Source organism: Aegilops tauschii, chromosome 6 (genome assembly GCF_002575655.3).
Source record: "Aegilops tauschii subsp. strangulata cultivar AL8/78 chromosome 6, Aet v6.0, whole genome shotgun sequence".
Lineage (NCBI taxonomy): Eukaryota > Viridiplantae > Streptophyta > Magnoliopsida > Poales > Poaceae > Aegilops > Aegilops tauschii.
Genome location: NC_053040.3, coordinates 310,235,917 through 310,255,861, shown reverse-complemented (window position 1 = coordinate 310,255,861; position 19,945 = coordinate 310,235,917). Strand labels below are relative to the sequence as shown.

Here is a 19,945-nt window from a genome sequence, read left to right as displayed (position 1 = left end):
CGCCACCTGCAGGCGCGGAGAACCACGACTTCGACTTCGTCAAGGATGGTGAGTGGAGACGGAGAGTAGATCGGGGTAGTGCGGAGAGGAGATGGTGTGGACCGCGGCGAAGCCGTACTTAAATAGTCATGGGCAGGGAACGGGTGGGTAATCGACTTCATGCGGCGCATCGGCCGGGGTAGGCTTCTCGGTCGTCATGTCGGCATTGAAGCGGCGCAGCCCGCTTGTCCGGTGTCGTCACTTTGACCGGCATCAATGCCATGGAGTCACGTTCGCTCTAAAGCGATACTGACCAAGATGAATGGGCGGCAACTGCTTTCAAGGAGGGTTTCTTGGGCGGAGAAGTTTTGTGGTGGGACTGCAGTGTTGAACATGTACATGGTCGTGGCCTAGACGCCAGCAAAGCTCGCCTAATTTTGCGTTTAGTTTGCGAGATTTTAAATAGCCCACACATCCATGGACCGATGGGGTACCGAGTTGGATGCCCTAATCACAATACTAAATTTTACCTTTTAACATGAGTAATGTTTTTCAAAAACAAAAAATACACTACCACAATAGGATCAGTAAAAAGTTTAATTGAATTTATATTATATAAGAGACCTAAATTATGATTTTACACCAATCCCCAGGTTTCAGGATGCACAACAGTGCCTCGACCTATTCTAAGGGGGGGAAAACACCCGCGGACGAGCACAAAAACATGCCAGCGAACATATCTAGAATATGCCACTTGTGACATCCAATCATAAGAAACAACGTGTCCTGAGTATAGTGGGCAGCATATCTTCAAATCAAATTGATTCCGACTCGTGTCACTTTCATAGTAGGTGCACGTGCTACGCAGAGACGGCTTCAAGTTTGCAGCAGCTAATTTGAAACAAAAGAGTCCCAAAATTAACCCTTAGTAATAATAATTAAATTAAAGAAAATGTTGCAACATTTCAAACGGATCGAAAAAGAAAAGTAAAAGTAAAATACGTACTACATTTTTTAGCAGGTGGCTCCGATCCGACAGCCAGCAGCAACCCAACCAGACGGAACGCAGCGAAAAGTGTCCCCCACACAAGACTCACGGTTTGAGCTGCACGCGCGTTGCAACAGCCACATTTCTTTCTTTCTTCGCACGTCTGCCCCCGCCGGAAAAAAATCTTATGTGAGACCCTTTCCATCGCGTGACACGTGCAGAAACGAATCTCAAAGCAAGCAAGATAGTTAGTTAGGGTATCCCATTTACCTAATCCCCTTTTCTTCGCCGCCGCTACCGCTCTCGTCATCGTCCCCGCCGCCGCCAACGTTCGCTCGTCGTCGACGCCACCGCCACAACTCTCCTGCTCGCTCTGTCATAGAAGCACCGGAGCTCCATCCCCGCTGCTATCCCCCGCCATCCACGACCACACTCCTCGGCGCCCCGGCCGGAGGCTCGCCCATGAAGGCGCTGCATCTTGGCACTAGCCACTGGTATTGGAGTTGTTGCCTGCTGCTGCATCTTGGCACATGGGGATGGACTGACATAATTGCCAGTGATCTAATTAAATTACAAAGTTTCTGATTATGACAAGTTTTTATCTGGTGGCTATGCTAGGATGACATTCACCGAGACACTGACAACGAGCGTGTTGTTCTGTCGACACTGACGGAAGGCGATCAACAAGATGGCAAAAGGAAGATAGAAGAACCAAAAAAAAAAACTATCAGCAGATAGTCTCCGGCTCAATCTGTTGTTGTGCATGCCTGTGTGGAACATGAATACATGATTCAGTGATTTCTATAAATGTCCATGAGATGTTGTTTCACCTAGCAAGACAACACGATCAGGACTAAAGTCAAGTAGCTTTAGGATAGTTGATGCTCTGTTATATAAATGAATTTATGTACATTTTGAATAAAGACTCCTGGTATTTGCAAAATTGTTCTCCTATTTGTGATATTTGCAATCAACCGAAGAAAACATCCCAGGCCACATTTTGTATCAGAAGTTCAGAACAAAATTCAGAAGAAAAAGAGTTGCCTTTGTTCAGTTTTTACAGTCAAGCATCATTACAGAGAACACGCTGATTGAGTCATCTACAGGTGCCGAGACGCAGGCAAAGGGTGCATGCAGCATGCATAATGCGCCGGCTGTACGGCGAGTGGAGGCGCCCACGAACATCGCCGTGGCCGGCGGGGACAGCCAGCTGGTGCGGTGCCATGAGCTGGGCCGGCGACGACGTCGTCGTTTCCAGCGGGATGGAGTGCCCTGAGCAGGGGTGGTGTACCATGCGTCACACCGGCGGCGATGTGGCGAGCGGCCGTGGCGGATCACACCGGCGGAGATGTGGCGAGCGGCCGTGGCAGTCACAACTGTTGAGTATATGTGTTATGTGCGTATTGTGTATTGGGCTCGTCTCCTAGTTTTTTGTATAGTTAAGGTCCGTGGCCTACCCTGTACATCATATATACGTGCCTATGCGTAAGTACAATCATAATCTCATACATGGTATCAGTTTTTTAGGTTTTAATCTCCCTTTCCGCTGCCGCCACCGCCGCGCACTTCCTCATGCGCCGCCGCCACCCAGCCGCTGCTGCCGCGCGTCGTCTCCCGCGCCAGCCGCTGCACCCCTGCTCCTCCGCCCGCTCGCTAGCATGCCGATCGGCCCGCCCGCGCCCGCTCGCTAGCACCCGCCCACCCGATTCCCTCAACCGCCCGCCCGATTTCCTTAGCCGCCAAGTCACGCCCGCCCGAAGCCGCCCCGATCGCCCAGCCGCACGTCACGCCCGAAGCCGCCCCGATCGCCCCGCCAGCTCACTGCATCGCTCCACCCGCTGCTGCCCCGCTGCCTGTGCCGCGTCGCATCACCCGCCAGCCGCCAAGACGCCTCCAGCCGCAAGCCGCTTCGCTGCTGCAGTTTCACGCGCAAATCGTTGCTGCCGCCACACCGCTGCTGTCTGCCGCCCGAGCCGTCTGCACTGTCCCGTCCTAGCTATGTCGTCCGTCACCTCTTCCGCGTCCGCCAACTCCAACCCGTTCGCCGACGCCAACCCTCCTGACGTCAACGACATCTGCAAACTCAACATCTTCGAGCGGGTGCCGGTTTGTCTCTCGCAGACGAACTCCTCCTACTACACGTGGAAGACGTACTTTTCCCTCGTGTTTCGGGAGTATCACCTCATCGACCACGTGGACGGCACCGTCGACTCCAGCCTCGTCCCCGAGTTCCATGGCTGGTCCACCATCGACACCACCATCATCCGCTGGTTCTTCCTCACCATCTCGCCGGACCTCTTCCAGACGGTCGTGGCGGACGGTGACGATGCCTACGCCGTATGGACCAAGCTGAACGGGCTCTTCACCGACAACCAGCTCCAGCGTCGCGTTTTTTTGCAGCAAGAGTTTTTTTGGGTGTCACCAGGACAACACATCCGTCAACGACTATTGTCGCCGCTTAAAGACTCTCGCTGACGAGCTCCGCGATATTGGCGCGAAGATTGATGATGACCTCCTCCTCATCACGCTCACCGCCGGGCTTAATGAGGACTTCGGCAACGTCGCGGCGAACCTCAGCCTCATCCCCAACCCGTCCTTCGCCAAGTTCGTTATGTACCTCCGCTTGGAGGAGCGGCGGATGAAGCAGGTGAAGGCGCGGGCCATCCACACCGCTCTCGCCGCCGGCACCACCCGCGACGGGCCCTCGGCGCCTCCCGCTGCTCCGGCTGCGCCCCCGCCGCCGCGCCACCCGGCACTGCCGACGTACCCGGCGCCCCAGCAGCCGGGGCTGCTTCCGCTGCCCTATGGGTCGCCCGCCCCTCCAGCCGAACGACGCGGTGGGGGCCGCCGTGGCGGTCAGCAGCAGCAGTCGCAGGGCACCGGCCCGCCCTGTCAGCAGCAGCCACAGCAGCAGCAGTTCCAGGTGCCCCCTCCGTGGGCCTCCGACTACAACCCGTGGACCGGTATTGTTCATGCCTACACCATGCCGGTTCCACGGGCTCCTGCACCGACCCTTCCCGTGCCGTGCCCGCCGGCGCACCAGGCGTACTACGCGGCCCCGCAGCCGTACAGAGGATACCCACCGCCGCAGCTGAGCGGCCCCTACGGTCTCCCTGCGGCCCCGCCGCCGCCCCCGCCGGCCCTGCCACCGGCACCTTGGGATCCGGCGCTCCTCACCGCGCTGCACACCGCGCCTACGCCGAACAACTACACTGGAGGTGGTGATTGGTACATGGACACCGGGGCTACGGCTCACATGTTTGCTCATCCTGGTAATCTTGCCTCCTTCACTCCCGTCACCACCGACCGCCGCATCATTGTCGGCGACGGGTCCACACTTCCTATTACACATGTCGGGCACACTTCTTTTCCTTCCACTTCCATGCCTATTACTTTGTCTAACATACTTGTGTCACCTCATCTTATTAAGAACCTTATTTCCGTTCGTTGTTTAACTCGTGAAAATCCTGTTACTGTTGAATTTGACGAGCTTGGTTTTTGTGTCAAGGACGCTCGAACCAGGATGGTACTTCACTGCTGTGACAGCCTCGACGAGCTCTATCCGGTGCATCCGCCGTCCACCTCCACCACCGCACCGGTTGCTCTTTCCCCTGGCGTCGATCTCTGGCACGCTCGTTTGGGTCATCCCAACCCCGTCACACTTCGTCATATTCTTAGGAGTTTCAGTTTCAGTTGTAATAAGATAGAGGATCACACTTGTCATGCCTGTCGTGTCGGCAAACATGTTCGCCTCCCGTTTAATAACTCCACCACCATAGCTTCTTTTCCTTTTCAGTTGATTCATAGCGATGTGTGGACCTCTCCGGTTCCTAGTAATTCAGGCTATTTATATTATCTGGTTATCCTTGATGATTATTCTCACTATATGTGGACATTTCCTTTACGACGAAAGTCGGATGCACTCTCCACTTTGACGGCTTTTTACTCCTATGTCAGCACGCAGTTTGGGCGCCCCATCCTTGCTCTTCAGACTGACAATGGAAAAGAGTTCGACAACCTTGCTTTCCGCACTTTTCTGTCGCACCACGGTACAATTTTTCGTCTCACATGCCCGTATACTTCACAGCAGAACGGTCGAGCCGAACGTGTCCTTCGCACTCTGAACGACCGCGTTCGCACGCTCCTGTTCCATGCTAATGTGCCGCCTCGTTTCTGGCCGGACGCACTCGCTACTGCTTCACTTCTCCTTAACCTTCACCCCTGCCGCCCACGATGGAACTATGCACCTCACCATCTTCCCTTCGGTACGCCCCCATCTTATGATGGCTTGCGTATTTTCGGGTGCCTTTGCTATCCTAGCACTGCCGACTCCGCTCCTCATAAACTCGCACCTCGTTCTGTCGCTTGCATCTTCATCGGCTACCCCTCTAACTCCAAGGGATATCGGTGCTACAATCTCGTCTCCCACCGTGTGTTCACTTCCCGGCACGTTTACTTTCATGAGCATGTGTTTCCGTTTCAGCAAGTACCCCCGGCTGCTCCTCCCGCCACCTGTGACGCGGGCTCCTCGACGCCTCTCCCCAGGCGCTCGCGCGCCTCTCTTGGCCCGCCCCCTGGCTTTGAGGCGCGCCCCCCGCATGCGGCTCCTCCTACAGCCGCAGCGCAGGCGCCCCCGACGTTGGCGCCCGCGGTTCCCGCGGCCCCCCCGGCGCCGCGGCGTCCCTGGCCCCCCCGACACCCCCGGCGCCCGCGGTGCCCGCGGCCCCCCCGGCGTCGCGGCGTCCCTGCCCCCCCCCCCGACACCCCCGGCGCCCGCGGTGCCCGCGGCCCCCTCGGCGCCTGACGGTGTCCTGGACTAGGGCGTACTCACCACGTCGTCTCCCGATCAGTTAGATTGGGCCGAGGACCCCCATGGCCGTATACTCATGGGCCAGTTCGGACAGCCCATGCCGCATACAAGGAGGATTCTACAAGACTTGGTGCCCAAGACAAGGACTCCTCTAAACCCTAGGCCTACGGTGCATATATAAACCGAGGCCAGGCTAGTCAATAGACAATCTCATATTCATTACTACAATCTCGTGGTAGATATATGTACTCTGTACTACACCCATATGATTACAATCAAAAGTAGCATGTAGGGTATTATCTCATCAAGAGAGCCCGAAGCTGGGTAAAACCCCGTGTCCATGTTATCATCGCTCCAAGACGCCTAGCTTAGGACCCCTACTACGAGATACGCCGGATATTGAACCGACATTGGTGCTTTCATTGAGAGCCTGCTGGCGGTCGCCACGGGGCGATGGGAATTCGGATCGTCTCCGGCGCGATCTACGCATCGGAGCCGAGCTTTATGGTCGATGTCGGCATCTTTTGTCGCCGGCTTGACTGGTCACCTTGGCTTAACCAAGGACTGTGCCCTACCTCCAATCATCATGTTCGGACGAGGGCCTTCGTCAACATCAACTCTGATCTCTATCATGATCATGGAAGAATCATCCATGGAGCTCGGAGGCTCAACGTCAACATTGCCCTCGGGCGACCGTGCTGTTTTTTCTGAACAGCAAACTTGTATCCGCTGCCACCACCTCCTCGAGCATCGCTTTGACGATTCCTTCGGTGGAATTGTGCGGAATTAAGTGTACAACAACCATGCCAAATTTCGTCGAGTTTTGATGGAGGAATCTCTGGCAATCTACGATATACCGGAGCCCTGTCAAATCTGGACGGGAATCTGGACGAGTTTAGGGCGTGGTCTCCAGAGCCCAGCTCGGAGGTCATTTGGAAGATCCAACCGATCATCTACTGCGGAATTCCCATATCTACCACCCCTCCAAATTTCAGCTCGATCCGAGGGTTCAAACTCCGGGAACCTTCCGATGAGTGGGACCAATTTTCGGATATGTTTTCTGCGTGAATACGAATCCGGCCCGAGTTCATGTTTCTTCATGAACGGAATATTGGACAACCCTTTTGAAGGAATTTTTTCTAGGGTATTGTGCGTTGTTTTTAAACACGTACCCATAAAATTTTAAGCCTCCTCCGAGGTAATCTTCACCATCACGCTGGTGTCAAACTAGTCCGGCAATATTGCTCCACCGCTGCCGACCTGCGCTAGACACGTCGCCGCTTTGTTGAGCCGAGCTCAACTTCTTCGATCATCATCTCGGCAAGCCGAACAAGAGTTCGGCATAGCGAAGGATAAATCATCACCAACATCGCCGCCCCACGGATTACCCGGAGCGGGCACACCCGCATCGCCGCACGGTCACTTCATCAAGCCAGCATTGACCACGTCACGAGTTACGACCTGCATCGGCATGGCCGCACCGTTGCTTCATCAAGCCGACGTCCATCACGCCGAACTACTTCAACACCTCGGCTGACATGGCAGCTGCAACGTCTCCTTACCGACCTGCTCCGTTGATACGTCTCCAACGTATCTATAATTTTTGATTGCTCCATGCTATATTATCTACTGTTTTGGACATTATTGGGCTTTATTTTCCACTTTTATATTATTTTTGGGACTAACCTATTAACCGGAGGCCCAGCCCAGAATTGCTGTTTTTTTGCCTATTTCAGTGTTTCGAAGAAACGGAATATCAAACGGAGTCCAAACGGAATGAAACCTTCGGGAACGTGATTTTCTCACCGAATATGATCCAGGAGACTTGGACCCTACGTCAAGAAAGCCAGGAGGTGGGCACGAGGTAGGGGGCGCGCCTACCCCCCTAGGGCGCGCCCCCACCCTCGTGGGCCCCACCTTGCTCCACCGACGTACTTCTTCCTCCTATATATACCTACGTACCCCCAAACGATCAGATACGGAGCCAAAAACCTAATTCCACCACCGCAACCTTCTGTACCCACGAGATCCCATCTTGGGGCCTGTTCCGGAGCTCCGCCGGAGGGGGAATCCATCACGGAGGGCTTCTACATCATCACCATAGCCTCTCCGATGAAGTGTGAGTAGTTTACCTCAGACCTTCGGGTCCATAGTTAGTAGCTAGATGGCTTCTTCTCTCTTTTTGGATCTCAATACAATGTTCTCCCCCTCTCTCGTGGAGATCTATTCGATGTAATCTTCTTTTTGCGGTGTGTTTGTTGAGACCGATGAATTGTGGGTTTATGATCAAGATTATCTATGAACAATATTTGAATCTTCTCTGAATTCTTTTATGTATGATTGGTTATCTTTGCAAGTCTCTTCGAATTATCAGTTTGGTTTGGCCTAGTAGATTGATCTTTCTTGCAATGGGAGAAGTGCTTAGCTTTGGGTTCAATCTTGCGGTGTCCTTTCCCAGTGACAGCAGGGGCAGCAAGGCACGTATTGTATTGTTGCCATCGAGGATAACAAGATGGGGTTTTTATCATATTGCATGAATTTATCCCTCTACATCATGTCATCTTGCTTAAGGCGTTACTCTGTTTTCTTGAACTTAATTCTCTAGATGCATGCTGGATAGCGGTCGATGAGTGGAGTAATAGTAGTAGATGCAGGCAGGAGTCGGTCTACTTGTCTCGGACGTGATGCCTATATACATGATCATACCTAGATATTCTCATAACTATGCTCAATTTTGTCAATTGCTCAACAGTAATTCGTTCACCCACCGTAAAATACTTATGCTCTTGAGAGAAGCCACTAGTGAAATCCATGGCCCCCGGGTCTATCTTTATCATATTAATCTCCCAACACTTTATTATTGCCTTTGCTTTTTTACTTTGATTTTATTTTTCTTTGCATCTTTATACCAAAAATACCAAAAATATTATCTATCATCTCTATCAGATCTCACTCTCGTAAGTGACCGTGAAGGGATTGACAACCCCTATTCGCGTTGGTTGCGAGGAGTTATTTGCTTTCTGTAGGTATGAGGGACTCACGCGTAGCCTCCTACTGGATTGATACCTTGGTTCTCAAAAACTGAGGGAAATACTTACTCTACTCTGCTGCATCACCCTTTCCTCTTCAAGGAAATCCAACGCAGTGCTCAAGAGGTAGCAGGAAGATTTCTGGCGCCGTTGCCGGGGAGGTCTACGCAAAAGTCAACAAACCAAGTACCCATCACAATCCCTTATCTCTCGCATTGCATTATTTGCCATTTGCCTCTCGTTTTCCTCTCCCCCACTTCACCCTTGCCATTTTATTCGCCCTCTCTTTTTCCGTTTGCCTTCTTCTCGCTTGCTTTTTGTTTGCTCGTGTGTTAGATTGCTTGCTTGTCACGATGGCTCAAGATAATACCAAATTGTGTGACTTTACCAATACCAACAATAATGATTTCCTTAGCACTCCGATTGCTCCTCTTACCAATACTGAATCTTGTGAAATCAATACTGCTTTGTTGAATCTTGTTATGAAAGATCAATTCGCCGGCCTTCCTAGTGAAGATGCCGCTACTCATCTAAATAGCTTCGTTTATTTATGTGATATGCGAAAGAAGAAAGATGTTGATAATGATATTGTTAAATTGAAGCTATTTCCTTTTTCGCTTAGAGATCGTGCTAAAGCTTGGTTTTCGTCTTTGCCTAAAAATAGTATTGATTCTTGGAACAAGTGCAAAGATGCTTTTATCTCTAAGTATTTTCCTCCCGCCAAGATCATCTTTCTTAGAAACGATATTATGAATTTTAAGCAACTTGATCATGAACATGTTGCACAAGCTTAGGAGAGGATGAAATTAATGGTACATAATTGCCCTACTCATGGTTTAAACTTGTGGATGATTATACAAAAAAATTATGCCGGATTGAATTTTGCTTCTAGAAATCTTTTAGATTCGGCCGCGGGAGGCACTTTTATGGAAATCACTTTAGGAGATGCTACTAAACTCCTAGATAATATTTGTTGGAAATATGCCCTAGAGGCAATAATAAAATGGTTATTATTATATTTCCTTGTTCATGATAATTGTCTATTGTTCATGATATAATTGTGTTATCCGAAAATCGTAATACATGTGTGAATACATAGACCACAACATGTCCCTAGTGAGCCTCTAGTTGACTAGCTCGTTGATCAACAGATAGTCATGGTTTCCTGACTATGGACATTGGATGTCATTGATAACGGGATCACATCATTAGGAGAATGATGTGATGGACAAGACCCAATCCTAAGCATAGCACAAGATCGTGTAGTTCGTTTGCTAGAGCTTTTCCAAATGTCAAGTATCATTTCCTTAGACCATGAGATTGTGCAACTCCCGGATACCATAGGAGTGCTTTGGGTGTGCCAAACGTCACAACGTAACTGGGTGGCTATAAAGGTGCACTACGGGTATCTCCGAAAGTGTCTGTTGGGTTGGCACGAATCGAGACTGGGATTTGTCACTCCGTATGACGGAGAGGTATCTCTGGGCCCACTCGGTAATGCATCATCATAATGAGCTCAATGTGACCAAGTGTTTGGTCACGGGATCATGCATTACGGTACGAGTAAAGTGACTTGCCGGTAACGAGATTGAACAAGGTATTGGGATACCGATGATCGAATCTCGGGCAAGTAACGTACCGATTGGCAAAGGGAATTGTATACAGGATTGATTGAATCCTCGACATCGTGGTTCATCCGATGAGATCATCGTGGAACATGTGGGAGCCAACATGGGTATCCAGATCCCGCTGTTGGTTATTGACCGGAGAGTCGTCTCGGTCATGTCTGCATGTCTCCCGAACCCGTAGGGTCTACACACTTAAGGTTCGGTGACGCTAGAGTTGTAGAGATATTAGTATGCGGTTAACCGAAAGTTGTTCGAAGTCCCGGATGAGATCCCGGACGTCATGAGGAGTTCCGGAATGGTCCGGAGGTAAAGATTTATATATGGGAAGTCCTATTTTGGCCACCGGAAAATGTTCGGGATTTTTCGGTATTGTACCGGGAAGGTTCTAGAAGGTTCCGAAGTGGGGCCCACCTGCATGGGGGACCCACATTAACGTGGGTAGTGGGGGCGAGGCCCCACACCCCTGGTCAAGGCACACCAAGATCCCACCTTAGAAGGACTTCGGGATATGATCAAGATCCCTAAAAAGGGGGGATAACAATCAGTGGGGAAGGGAAATGATGGGATTTCTTTCCCCCACCTTTGCCAACGCCCCAATGGACTTGGAGGGCAAAAAACCAGCCCCCTCCACCCCTATATATAGTGGGAAGGCGCATGGGAGCAGCACCCCAAGCCCTGGCGCCTCCCTCCCTCCCGTGACACCTCTTCCTCCCCGCTTGCGCTTGGCGAAGCCCTGCCGGGATCCCGCTACTTCCACCACCACGCCGTCGTGCTGCTGGATCTCCATCAACTTCTCCTCCCCCCTTGCTGGATCAAGAAGGAGGAGACGTCCCCGCTCTGTACGTGTGTTGAACGCGGAGGTGCCGTCCGTTCGGCGCTAGGATCATCGGTGATTTGGATCACGACGAGTACGACTCCATCAACCCCGTTCTCTTGAACGCTTCCGCACGCGATCTACAAGGGTATGTAGATGCACTCCCCTCTCTCTCATTGCTAGATGACTCCATAGATTGATCTTGGTGATACGTATAAAATTTTAAATTTCTGCAACGATCTCCAACAGTGGCAGCATGAGCTAGGTCTATGCGTAGTTTCTATGCACGAGTAGAACACAAACTTGTTGTGGGCGTAGATGTTGTCAATTTTTCTTGCCACTACTAGTCTTATCTTGTTTCGGCGGCATCGTGGGATGAAGCGGCTTGGACCGACCTTACACGTACGCTTATGTGAGACAGGTTCCACCGACTGACATGCACTAGTTGCATAAGGTGGCTAGCGGGTGTCTGTCTCTCCCACTTTAGTCGAATCGGATTCGATGAAAAGGGTCCTTATGAAGGGTAAATAGAAGTTGGCATATCACGTTGTGGTTTTACGTAGGTAAGAAACGTTCTTGCTAGAAACCTATAGAAGCCACGTAAAAACATGCAACAACAATTAGAGGACGTCTAACTTGTTTTTGCAGCATATGCCTTGTGATGTGATATGGCCAAAAGGATGTGATGAATGAAATATATGTGATGTATGAGATTGATCATGTTCTTGTAATAGGAATCACGACTTGCATGTCGATGAGTATGACAACCGGCAGGAGCCATAGGAGTTGTCTTTATTTTTTGTATGACCTGCGTGTCATTGAATAACGCCATGTAAATTACTTTACTTTATTGCTAAACACGTTAGCCATAGAAGTAGAAGTAATCGTTGGCGTGACAACTTCATGAAGACACGATGATGGAGATCATGATGATGGAGATCATGGTGTCATGCCGGTGACAAAGATGATCATGGCGCCCCGAAGATGGAGATCAAAGGAGCAATATGATACTGGCCATATCATGTCACTATTTGATTGCATGTGATGTTTATCATGTTTTACATCTTATTTGCTTAGAACGACGGTAGCTTAAATAAGATGATCCCTCACAATAATTTCAAGAAAGTGTTCCCCATAACTGTGCACCGTTGCGAAGGTTCGTTGTTTCGAAGCACCACGTGATGATCGGGTGTGATAGATTCTAACGTTCGAATACAACGGGTGTAAGCCAGATTTGCACACGCAATACACTTAGGTTGACTTGACGAGCCTAGCATGTACAGACATGGCCTCGGAACACGGAAGACCGAAAGGTCGAGCATGAGTCGTATAGAAGATACGATCAACATGAAGATGTTCACCGATGTTGACTAGTCCGTCTCACGTGATGATCGGACACGGCCTAGTTGACTCGGATCATGTTTCACTTAGATGACTAGAGGGATGTCTATCTGAGTGGGAGTTCATTGAATAATTTGATTAGATGAACTTAATTATCATGAACTTAGTCTAAAATCTTTACAATATGTCTTGTAGATCAAATGGCCCACGCTAATGTTGCCCTCAACTTCAACGCATTCCTAGAGAAAACCAAGCTGAAAGATGATGGCAACAACTATACGGATTGGGTCCGGAACCTGAGGATCATCCTCATAGCTGCCAAGAAAGATTATGTCCTAGAAGCACCGCTAGGTGACGCACCCATCCCAGAGAACCAAGACGTTATGAACGATTGGCAGCAACGTGATGATGATTACTCCCTCGTTCAGTGCGGCATGGTTTACAGCTTAGAACCGGGGCTCCAAAAGCATTTTGAGCAACACGGAGCATATGAGATGTTTGAAGAGCTGAAAATGGTTTTCCAAGCTCATGCCCGGGTCGAGAGATATGAAGTCTCCGACAAGTTCTCCAGTTGTAAGATGGAGGAAAATAGTTCTGTCAGTGAGCACATACTCAAAATGTCTGGGTTACACAACCGCTTGACTCGGCTGGGAGTTAATCTCCCGGATGACGCGGTCATTGACAGAATCCTTCAGTCGCTTCCACCGAGCTACAAGAGCTTTGTGATGAACTTCAATATGCAGGGGATGGAAAAGACCATTCCTGAGGTATATTCAATGCTGAAATCAGCGAAGGTGGAGATCAAAAAGGAACATCAAGTGTTGATGGTGAATAAAACCACTAAGTTCAAGAAAGGCAAGGGTAAGAAGAACTTCAAGAAGGACGGCAAGGGAGTTGCCGCGCCCGGTAAGCCAATTGCCGGGAAGAAGCCAAAGAATGGACCCAAGCCTGAGACTGAGTGCTTTTATTGCAAGGGAAGTGGTCACTGGAAGCGGAACTGCCCCAAGTACTTAGCGGACAAGAAGGCCGGCAACACCAAAGGTATATGTGATATACATGTTATTTATGTGTACCTTACCAGCACTCGTAGTAGCTCCTGGGTATTTGATACCGGTGCGGTTGCTCATATTTGTAACTCAAAGCAGGAGCTGCGGAATAAACGGAGTCTGGCAAAGGACGAGGTGACGATGCGCGTCAGGAATGGTTCCAAGGTCGATGTGATCGCCGGCGGTATGCTACCTCTACATTTACCTACGGGATTAGTTTTAAACCTCAATAATTGTTATTTAGTGCCAGCTTTGAGCATGAACATTGTATCAGGATCTCGTTTAATTCGAGATGGCTACTCATTTAAATCCGAGAATAATGGTTGTTCTATTTATATGAGAGATATGTTTTATGGTCATGCCCCGTTGGTTAATGGTTTATTCTTAATGAATCTCGAACGTAGTGTTACACATATTCATAGTGTGAGTACCAAAAGATGTAAGGTTGATAATGATAGTCCCACATACTTGTGGCACTGCCGTCTTGGTCACATTGGTGTCAAGCGCATGAAGAAGCTCCATGCAGATGGACTTTTGGAGTCTCTTGATTACGAATCATTTGACACGTGCGAACCATGCCTCATGGGTAAGATGACCAAGACTCCGTTCTCTGGAACAATGGAGCGAGCAACCAACTTATTGGAAATCATACATACTGATGTGTGCGGTCCAATGAGTGTTGAGGCTCGCGGTGGCTATCGTTATGTTCTCACTCTCACTGATGACTTGAGTAGATATGGGTATGTCTACCTAATGAAACACAAGTCTGAGACCTTTGAAAAGTTCAAGGAATTTCAGAGTGAGGTTGAGAATCAACGTGACAGAAAAATAAAATTCTTACGATCAGATCGTGGAGGGGAATATTTGAGTCACGAATTTGGCACACACTTAAGGAAATGTGGAATAGTTTCACAACTCACGCCGCCTGGAACACCTCAGCGAAATGGTGTGTCCGAATGTCGTAATCGCACTCTATTGGATATGGTGCGATCTATGATGTCTCTTACCGATCTACCGCTCTCATTTTGGGGCTATGCTTTAGAGACTGCCGCATTCACTTTAAATAGGGCTCCGTAGAAATCCGTTGAGACGACACCGTATGAATTATGGTTTGGGAAGAAACCTAAGCTGTCGTTTCTAAAAGTTTGGGGATGCGATGCTTATGTCAAGAAACTTCAACCTGAAAAGCTCGAACCCAAGTCGGAAAAATGCGTCTTCATAGGATACCCTAAGGAAACCATTGGGTATACCTTCTACCTCAGATCCGAAGGCAAGATCTTTGTTGCCAAGAATGGGTCCTTTCTGGAGAAAGAGTTTCTCTCGAAAGAAGTAAGTGGGAGGAAAGTGGAACTTGATGAAGTACTACCTCTTGAACCGGAAAGTAGCACAGCTCAGGAAGATGTTCCTGTGGTGCCTGCACTGACTAGAGAGGAAGCTAATGATGATGATCAAGGTACTTCGGATCAAGTTACTACTGAACTTCGTAGGTCCACGAGGACACGTTCCACACCAGAGTGGTATGGCAACCCTGTCCTGGAAATCATGTTGTTAGACAACGATGAACCTTCGAACTATGAAGAAGCAATGGCAGGCCCAGATTCCGACAAATGGCTAGAAGCCATGAAATCCGAGATAGGATCCATGTACGAAAACGAAGTATGGACTTTGACTGACTTGCCCGATGATCGGCGAGCCATAGAAAATAAATGGATCTTTAAGAAGAAGACAGACGCGGATGGTAATGTGACCATCTATAAGGCTCGACTTGTCGCTAAGGGTTATCGACAAGTTCAAGGGGTTGACTACGAGGAGACTTTCTCACCCGTAGCGAAGCTGAAGTCCGTCTGAATCATGTTAGCAATTGCCGCATTCTATGATTATGAGATATGGCAAATGGACGTCAAAACGGCATTCCTTAACGGCTTTCTTAAGGAAGAATTGTATATGATGCAGCCGGAAGGTTTTGTCGATCCTAAGAATGCTAACAAGGTATGCAAGCTCCAGCGCTCCATCTATGGGCTGGTGCAAGCATCTCGGAGTTGGAACATTCGATTTGATGAGATGATCAAGGCGTTTGGGTTTACACAGACTTATGGAGAAGCCTGTGTTTACAAGAAAGTGAGTGGGAGCTCTGTAGCATTTCTCATATTATATGTGGATGACATACTATTGATGGTAAATAATATAGAATTCTTGGAAAGTATAAAGGCCTACTTGAATAAGTGTTTTTCAATGAAGGACCTTGGAGAAGCTGCTTACATATTAGGCATCAAGATCTATAGAGATAGATCGGGACGCCTCATAGGTCTTTCACAAAGCACATACCTTGACAAGATATTGAAGAAGTTCAATATGGATCAGTCCAAGAAGGGGTTCTTGCCTGTATTGCAAGGTGTAAGATTGAGCGCGGCTCAATGCCCGACCACGGCAGAAGATAGAGAAAAGATGAGTGTCGTCCCCTATGCCTCGGCCATAGGGTCTATTATGTATGCCATGCTGTGTACCAGACCTGATGTAAACCTTGCCGTAAGTTTGGTAGGAAGGTACCAAAGTAATCCCGGCATGGAACACTGGACAGCGGTCAAGAACATCCTGAAGTACCTGAAAAGGACTAAGGATATGTTTCTCGTTTATGGAGGTGACGAAGAGCTCGTCGTAAAGGGTTACGTCGATGCTAGCTTCGACACAGATCTGGATGACTCTAAGTCACAAACCGGATACGTGTATATTTTGAATGGTGGGGCAGTAAGCTGGTGCAGTTGCAAGCAAAGCGTTGTGGCGAGATCTACATGTGAAGCGGAATACATGGCGGCCTCAGAGGCAGCACAAGAAGCAATCTGGGTGAAGGAGTTCATTACCGACCTAGGAGTTATTCCCAATGCGTCGGGCCCGATGACACTCTTGTGTGAAAACACTGGAGCTATTGCCCTTGCCAAGGAGCCCAGGTTTCACAGGAAGACCAGGCATATCAAGCGTCGCTTCAACTCCATTCGTGAAAATGTTCAAAGTGGAGACATAGATATTTGTAAAGTACATACGGACCTGAATGTAGCAGATCCGTTGACTAAACCTCTCCCTAGAGCAAAACATGATCGACACCAGAACTCTATGGGTGTTCGATTCATCACAATGTAACTAGATTATTGACTCTAGTGCAAGTGGGAGACTGTTGGAAATATGCTCTAGAGGCAATAATAAAATGGTTATTATTATATTTCCTTGTTCATGATAATTGTCTATTGTTCATGCTATAATTGTGTTATCCGGAAATCGTAATACATGTGTGAATACATAGACCACAACATGTCCCTAGTGAGCCTCTAGTTGACTAGCTCGTTGATCAACAGATAGTCATGGTTTCCTGACTATGGACATTGGATGTCATTGATAACGGGATCACATCATTAGGAGAATGATGTGATGGACAAGACCCAATCCTAAGCATAGCACAAGATCGTGTAGTTCGTTTGCTAGAGCTTTTCCAAATGTCAAGTATCATTTTATTAGACCATGAGATTGTGCAACTCCCGGATACCATAGGAGTGCTTTGGGTGTGCCAAACGTCACAACGTAACTGGGTGACTATAAAGGTGCACTACGGGTATCTCTGAAAGTGTTTGTTGGGTTGGCACGAATCGAGACTGGGATATGTCACTCCGTATGACTGAGAGGTATCTCTGGGCCCACTCGGTAATGCATCATCATAATGAGCTCAATGTGACCAAGTGTTTGGTCACGGGATCATGCATTACGGTACGAGTAAAGTGACTTGCCAGTAACGAGATTGAACAAGGTATTGGGATACCGACGATCGAATCTCGGGCAAGTAACGTACCGATTGGCAAAGGGAATTGTATACGGGATTGATTGAATCCTCGACATCGTGGTTCATCCGATGAGATCATCGTGGAACATGTGGGAGCGAACATGGGTATCCAGATCCCGCTGTTGGTTATTGACCGGAGAGTCGTCTCGGTCATGTCTGCATGTCTCCCGAACCCATAGGGTCTACACACTTAAGGTTCGGTGACGCTAGAGTTGTAGAGATATTAGTATGTGGTTAAACAAAAGTTGTTCGGAGTCCCGGATGAGATCCCGGACGTCACGAGGAGTTCTGGAATGGTCCGGAGGTAAAGATTTATATATGGGTAGTCCTATTTTGGCCACCGGAAAATGTTCGGGATTTTTTGGTATTGTACCGGGAAGGTTCTAGAAGGTTCTGAAGTGGGGCCCACCTGCATGGGGGGACCCACATGAACGTGGGTAGTGGGGGCAAGGCCCCACACCCCTGGTCAAGGCGCACCAAGATCCCACCTTAGAAGGAATAAGATCATATCCCGAAGGGATAAGATCAAGATCCCTAAAAAGGGGGGATAACAATCAGTGGGGAAGGGAAATGATGGGATTTCTTTCCCCCACCTTTGCCAACGCCCCAATGGACTTGGAGGGCAAGAAACCAGCCCCCTCCACCCCTATATATAGTGGGGAGGCGCATGGGAGCAGCACCCCAAGCCCTGGCGCCTCCCTCCCTCCCGTGACACCTCTTCCTCCCCGCTTGCGCTTGGCGAAGCCCTACCGGGATCCCGCTACTTCCACCACCACGCCGTCGTGCTGCTGGATCTCCATAAACTTCTCCTCCCCCCTTGCTGGATCAATAAGGAGGAGACGTCCCCGCTCCGTACGTGTGTTGAACGCGGAGGTGCCGTCCGTTCGGCGCCAGGATCATCGGTGATTTGGATCACGACGAGTACGACTGCATCAACCCCGTTCTCTTGAACGCTTCCGCATGCGATCTACAAGGGTATGTAGATGCACTCCCCTCTCTCTCGTTGCTAGATGACTCCATAGATTGATCTTGGTGATACGTAGAAAATTTTAAATTTCTGCAACGATCTCCAACAATATTATGGTTAATTATTCTCAATGGCACACTGAAAGATCTACTAATAAAAAAGTGCATGCGATAGAAGAAATTAATGTTTTGAGTGGAAAGATGGATGAACTTATGAAATTATTTGCTACTAAGAGTGTTTCTTCTGATCCTAATGATATTCCTTTGTCTACTTTGATTGAGAATAATAATGAATCTATGGATGTGAATTTTGTTGGTAGGAATAATTTGGTAACAACGCGTATAGAGGGAACTTTAATCCTAGGCCTTATCCTAGTAATCCTTCTAATAATTATGGAAATTCCTACAACAACTCTTATGGAAATTTTAGTAAGATGCCCTCTGAATTTGAGACTAGTGTTAAAGAGTTTATGAATTCGCAAAAGAATTTTAATGCTTTGCTTGAAGAGAAATTGCTTAAAGTTGATGAATAGGCTAGGAACGTTGATAGAATTTCTCTTGATGTTGATTCTTTAAAGCTTAGATCTATTCCTCCTAAGCATGATATCAATGAGTCTCTCAAAGCCATGAGAATTTCCATTGATGAGTGCAAAGAAAGAACCGCTAGGATGCGTGCTACGAAAGATGCCTTTATTAAAGCGTGTTCTTCTAGTTCCTATGAAAATAAAGATGAAGATCTAAAAGTTATTGATGTGTCTCCTATTAAATCTTTGTTTTGCAATATGAATCTTGATAATGATGAGACTGAATATGATCCACCTTTACCTAGAAGGCGTTCCAAAAATTCGGAGTTTTTAGATCTTGATGCTAAATTTGATAAAAGTGGGATTGAAGAAAGCAAAACCCTAGATGTTGCTAAACCCACTATTTTGGATTTCAAGGAATTTAATTATTAAAGTTGCTCTTTAATTGATTGTATTTCCTTATTGCAATCCGTGCTAAATTCTCCTCATGCTTATAGTCAAAATAAAGCGTTTACTAAACATATCGTTCATGCCTTGATGCAATCTTATGAAGAAAAACTTGAGTTGGAAGTTTCTATCCCTAGAAAACTTTATGATGAGTGGGAACCAACTATTAAAATTAAGATTAAGGATCATGAATTTTATGCTTTATGTGATTTGGGTGCTAGTGTTTCCACTATTTCCAAAACTTTGTGCGATTTGCTAGATTTTCCGTGATTTTGATGATTGCTCTCTAAACTTGCATCTTGCGGATTCCACTATTAAGAAACCTATGGGAAGAATTAATGATGTTCTTATTGTTGCAAATAGGAATTATGTGCCCGTAGATTTTATCGTTCTTGATATAGATTGCAATCCTTCTTGTCCTATTATTCTTGGTAGACCTTTCCTTAGAACGATTGGTGCAATTATTGATATGAAGGAAGGGAATATTAGATTCCAATTTCCATTAAAGAAAGGCATGGAATACTTCCCTAGGAAGAAAATAAAATTA

At 48.1% G+C, this 19,945-nt stretch overlaps 1 protein-coding gene across 1 annotated transcript; it reads left to right on the top strand.

Annotated features, from left to right (window-relative positions):
- The first annotated feature begins 2,965 nt into the window (after positions 1 to 2,965).
- Positions 2,966 to 5,787, top strand: LOC109743008 (uncharacterized). Its single transcript, XM_073501997.1, has 3 exons — positions 2,966 to 3,355; positions 3,468 to 4,594; positions 5,451 to 5,787. The coding sequence occupies exons 1-3, from the start codon at positions 2,966 to 2,968 to the stop codon at positions 5,785 to 5,787; spliced, it is 1,854 nt and encodes a 617-aa protein (XP_073358098.1).
- Positions 5,788 to 19,945: the final 14,158 nt, after the last annotated feature.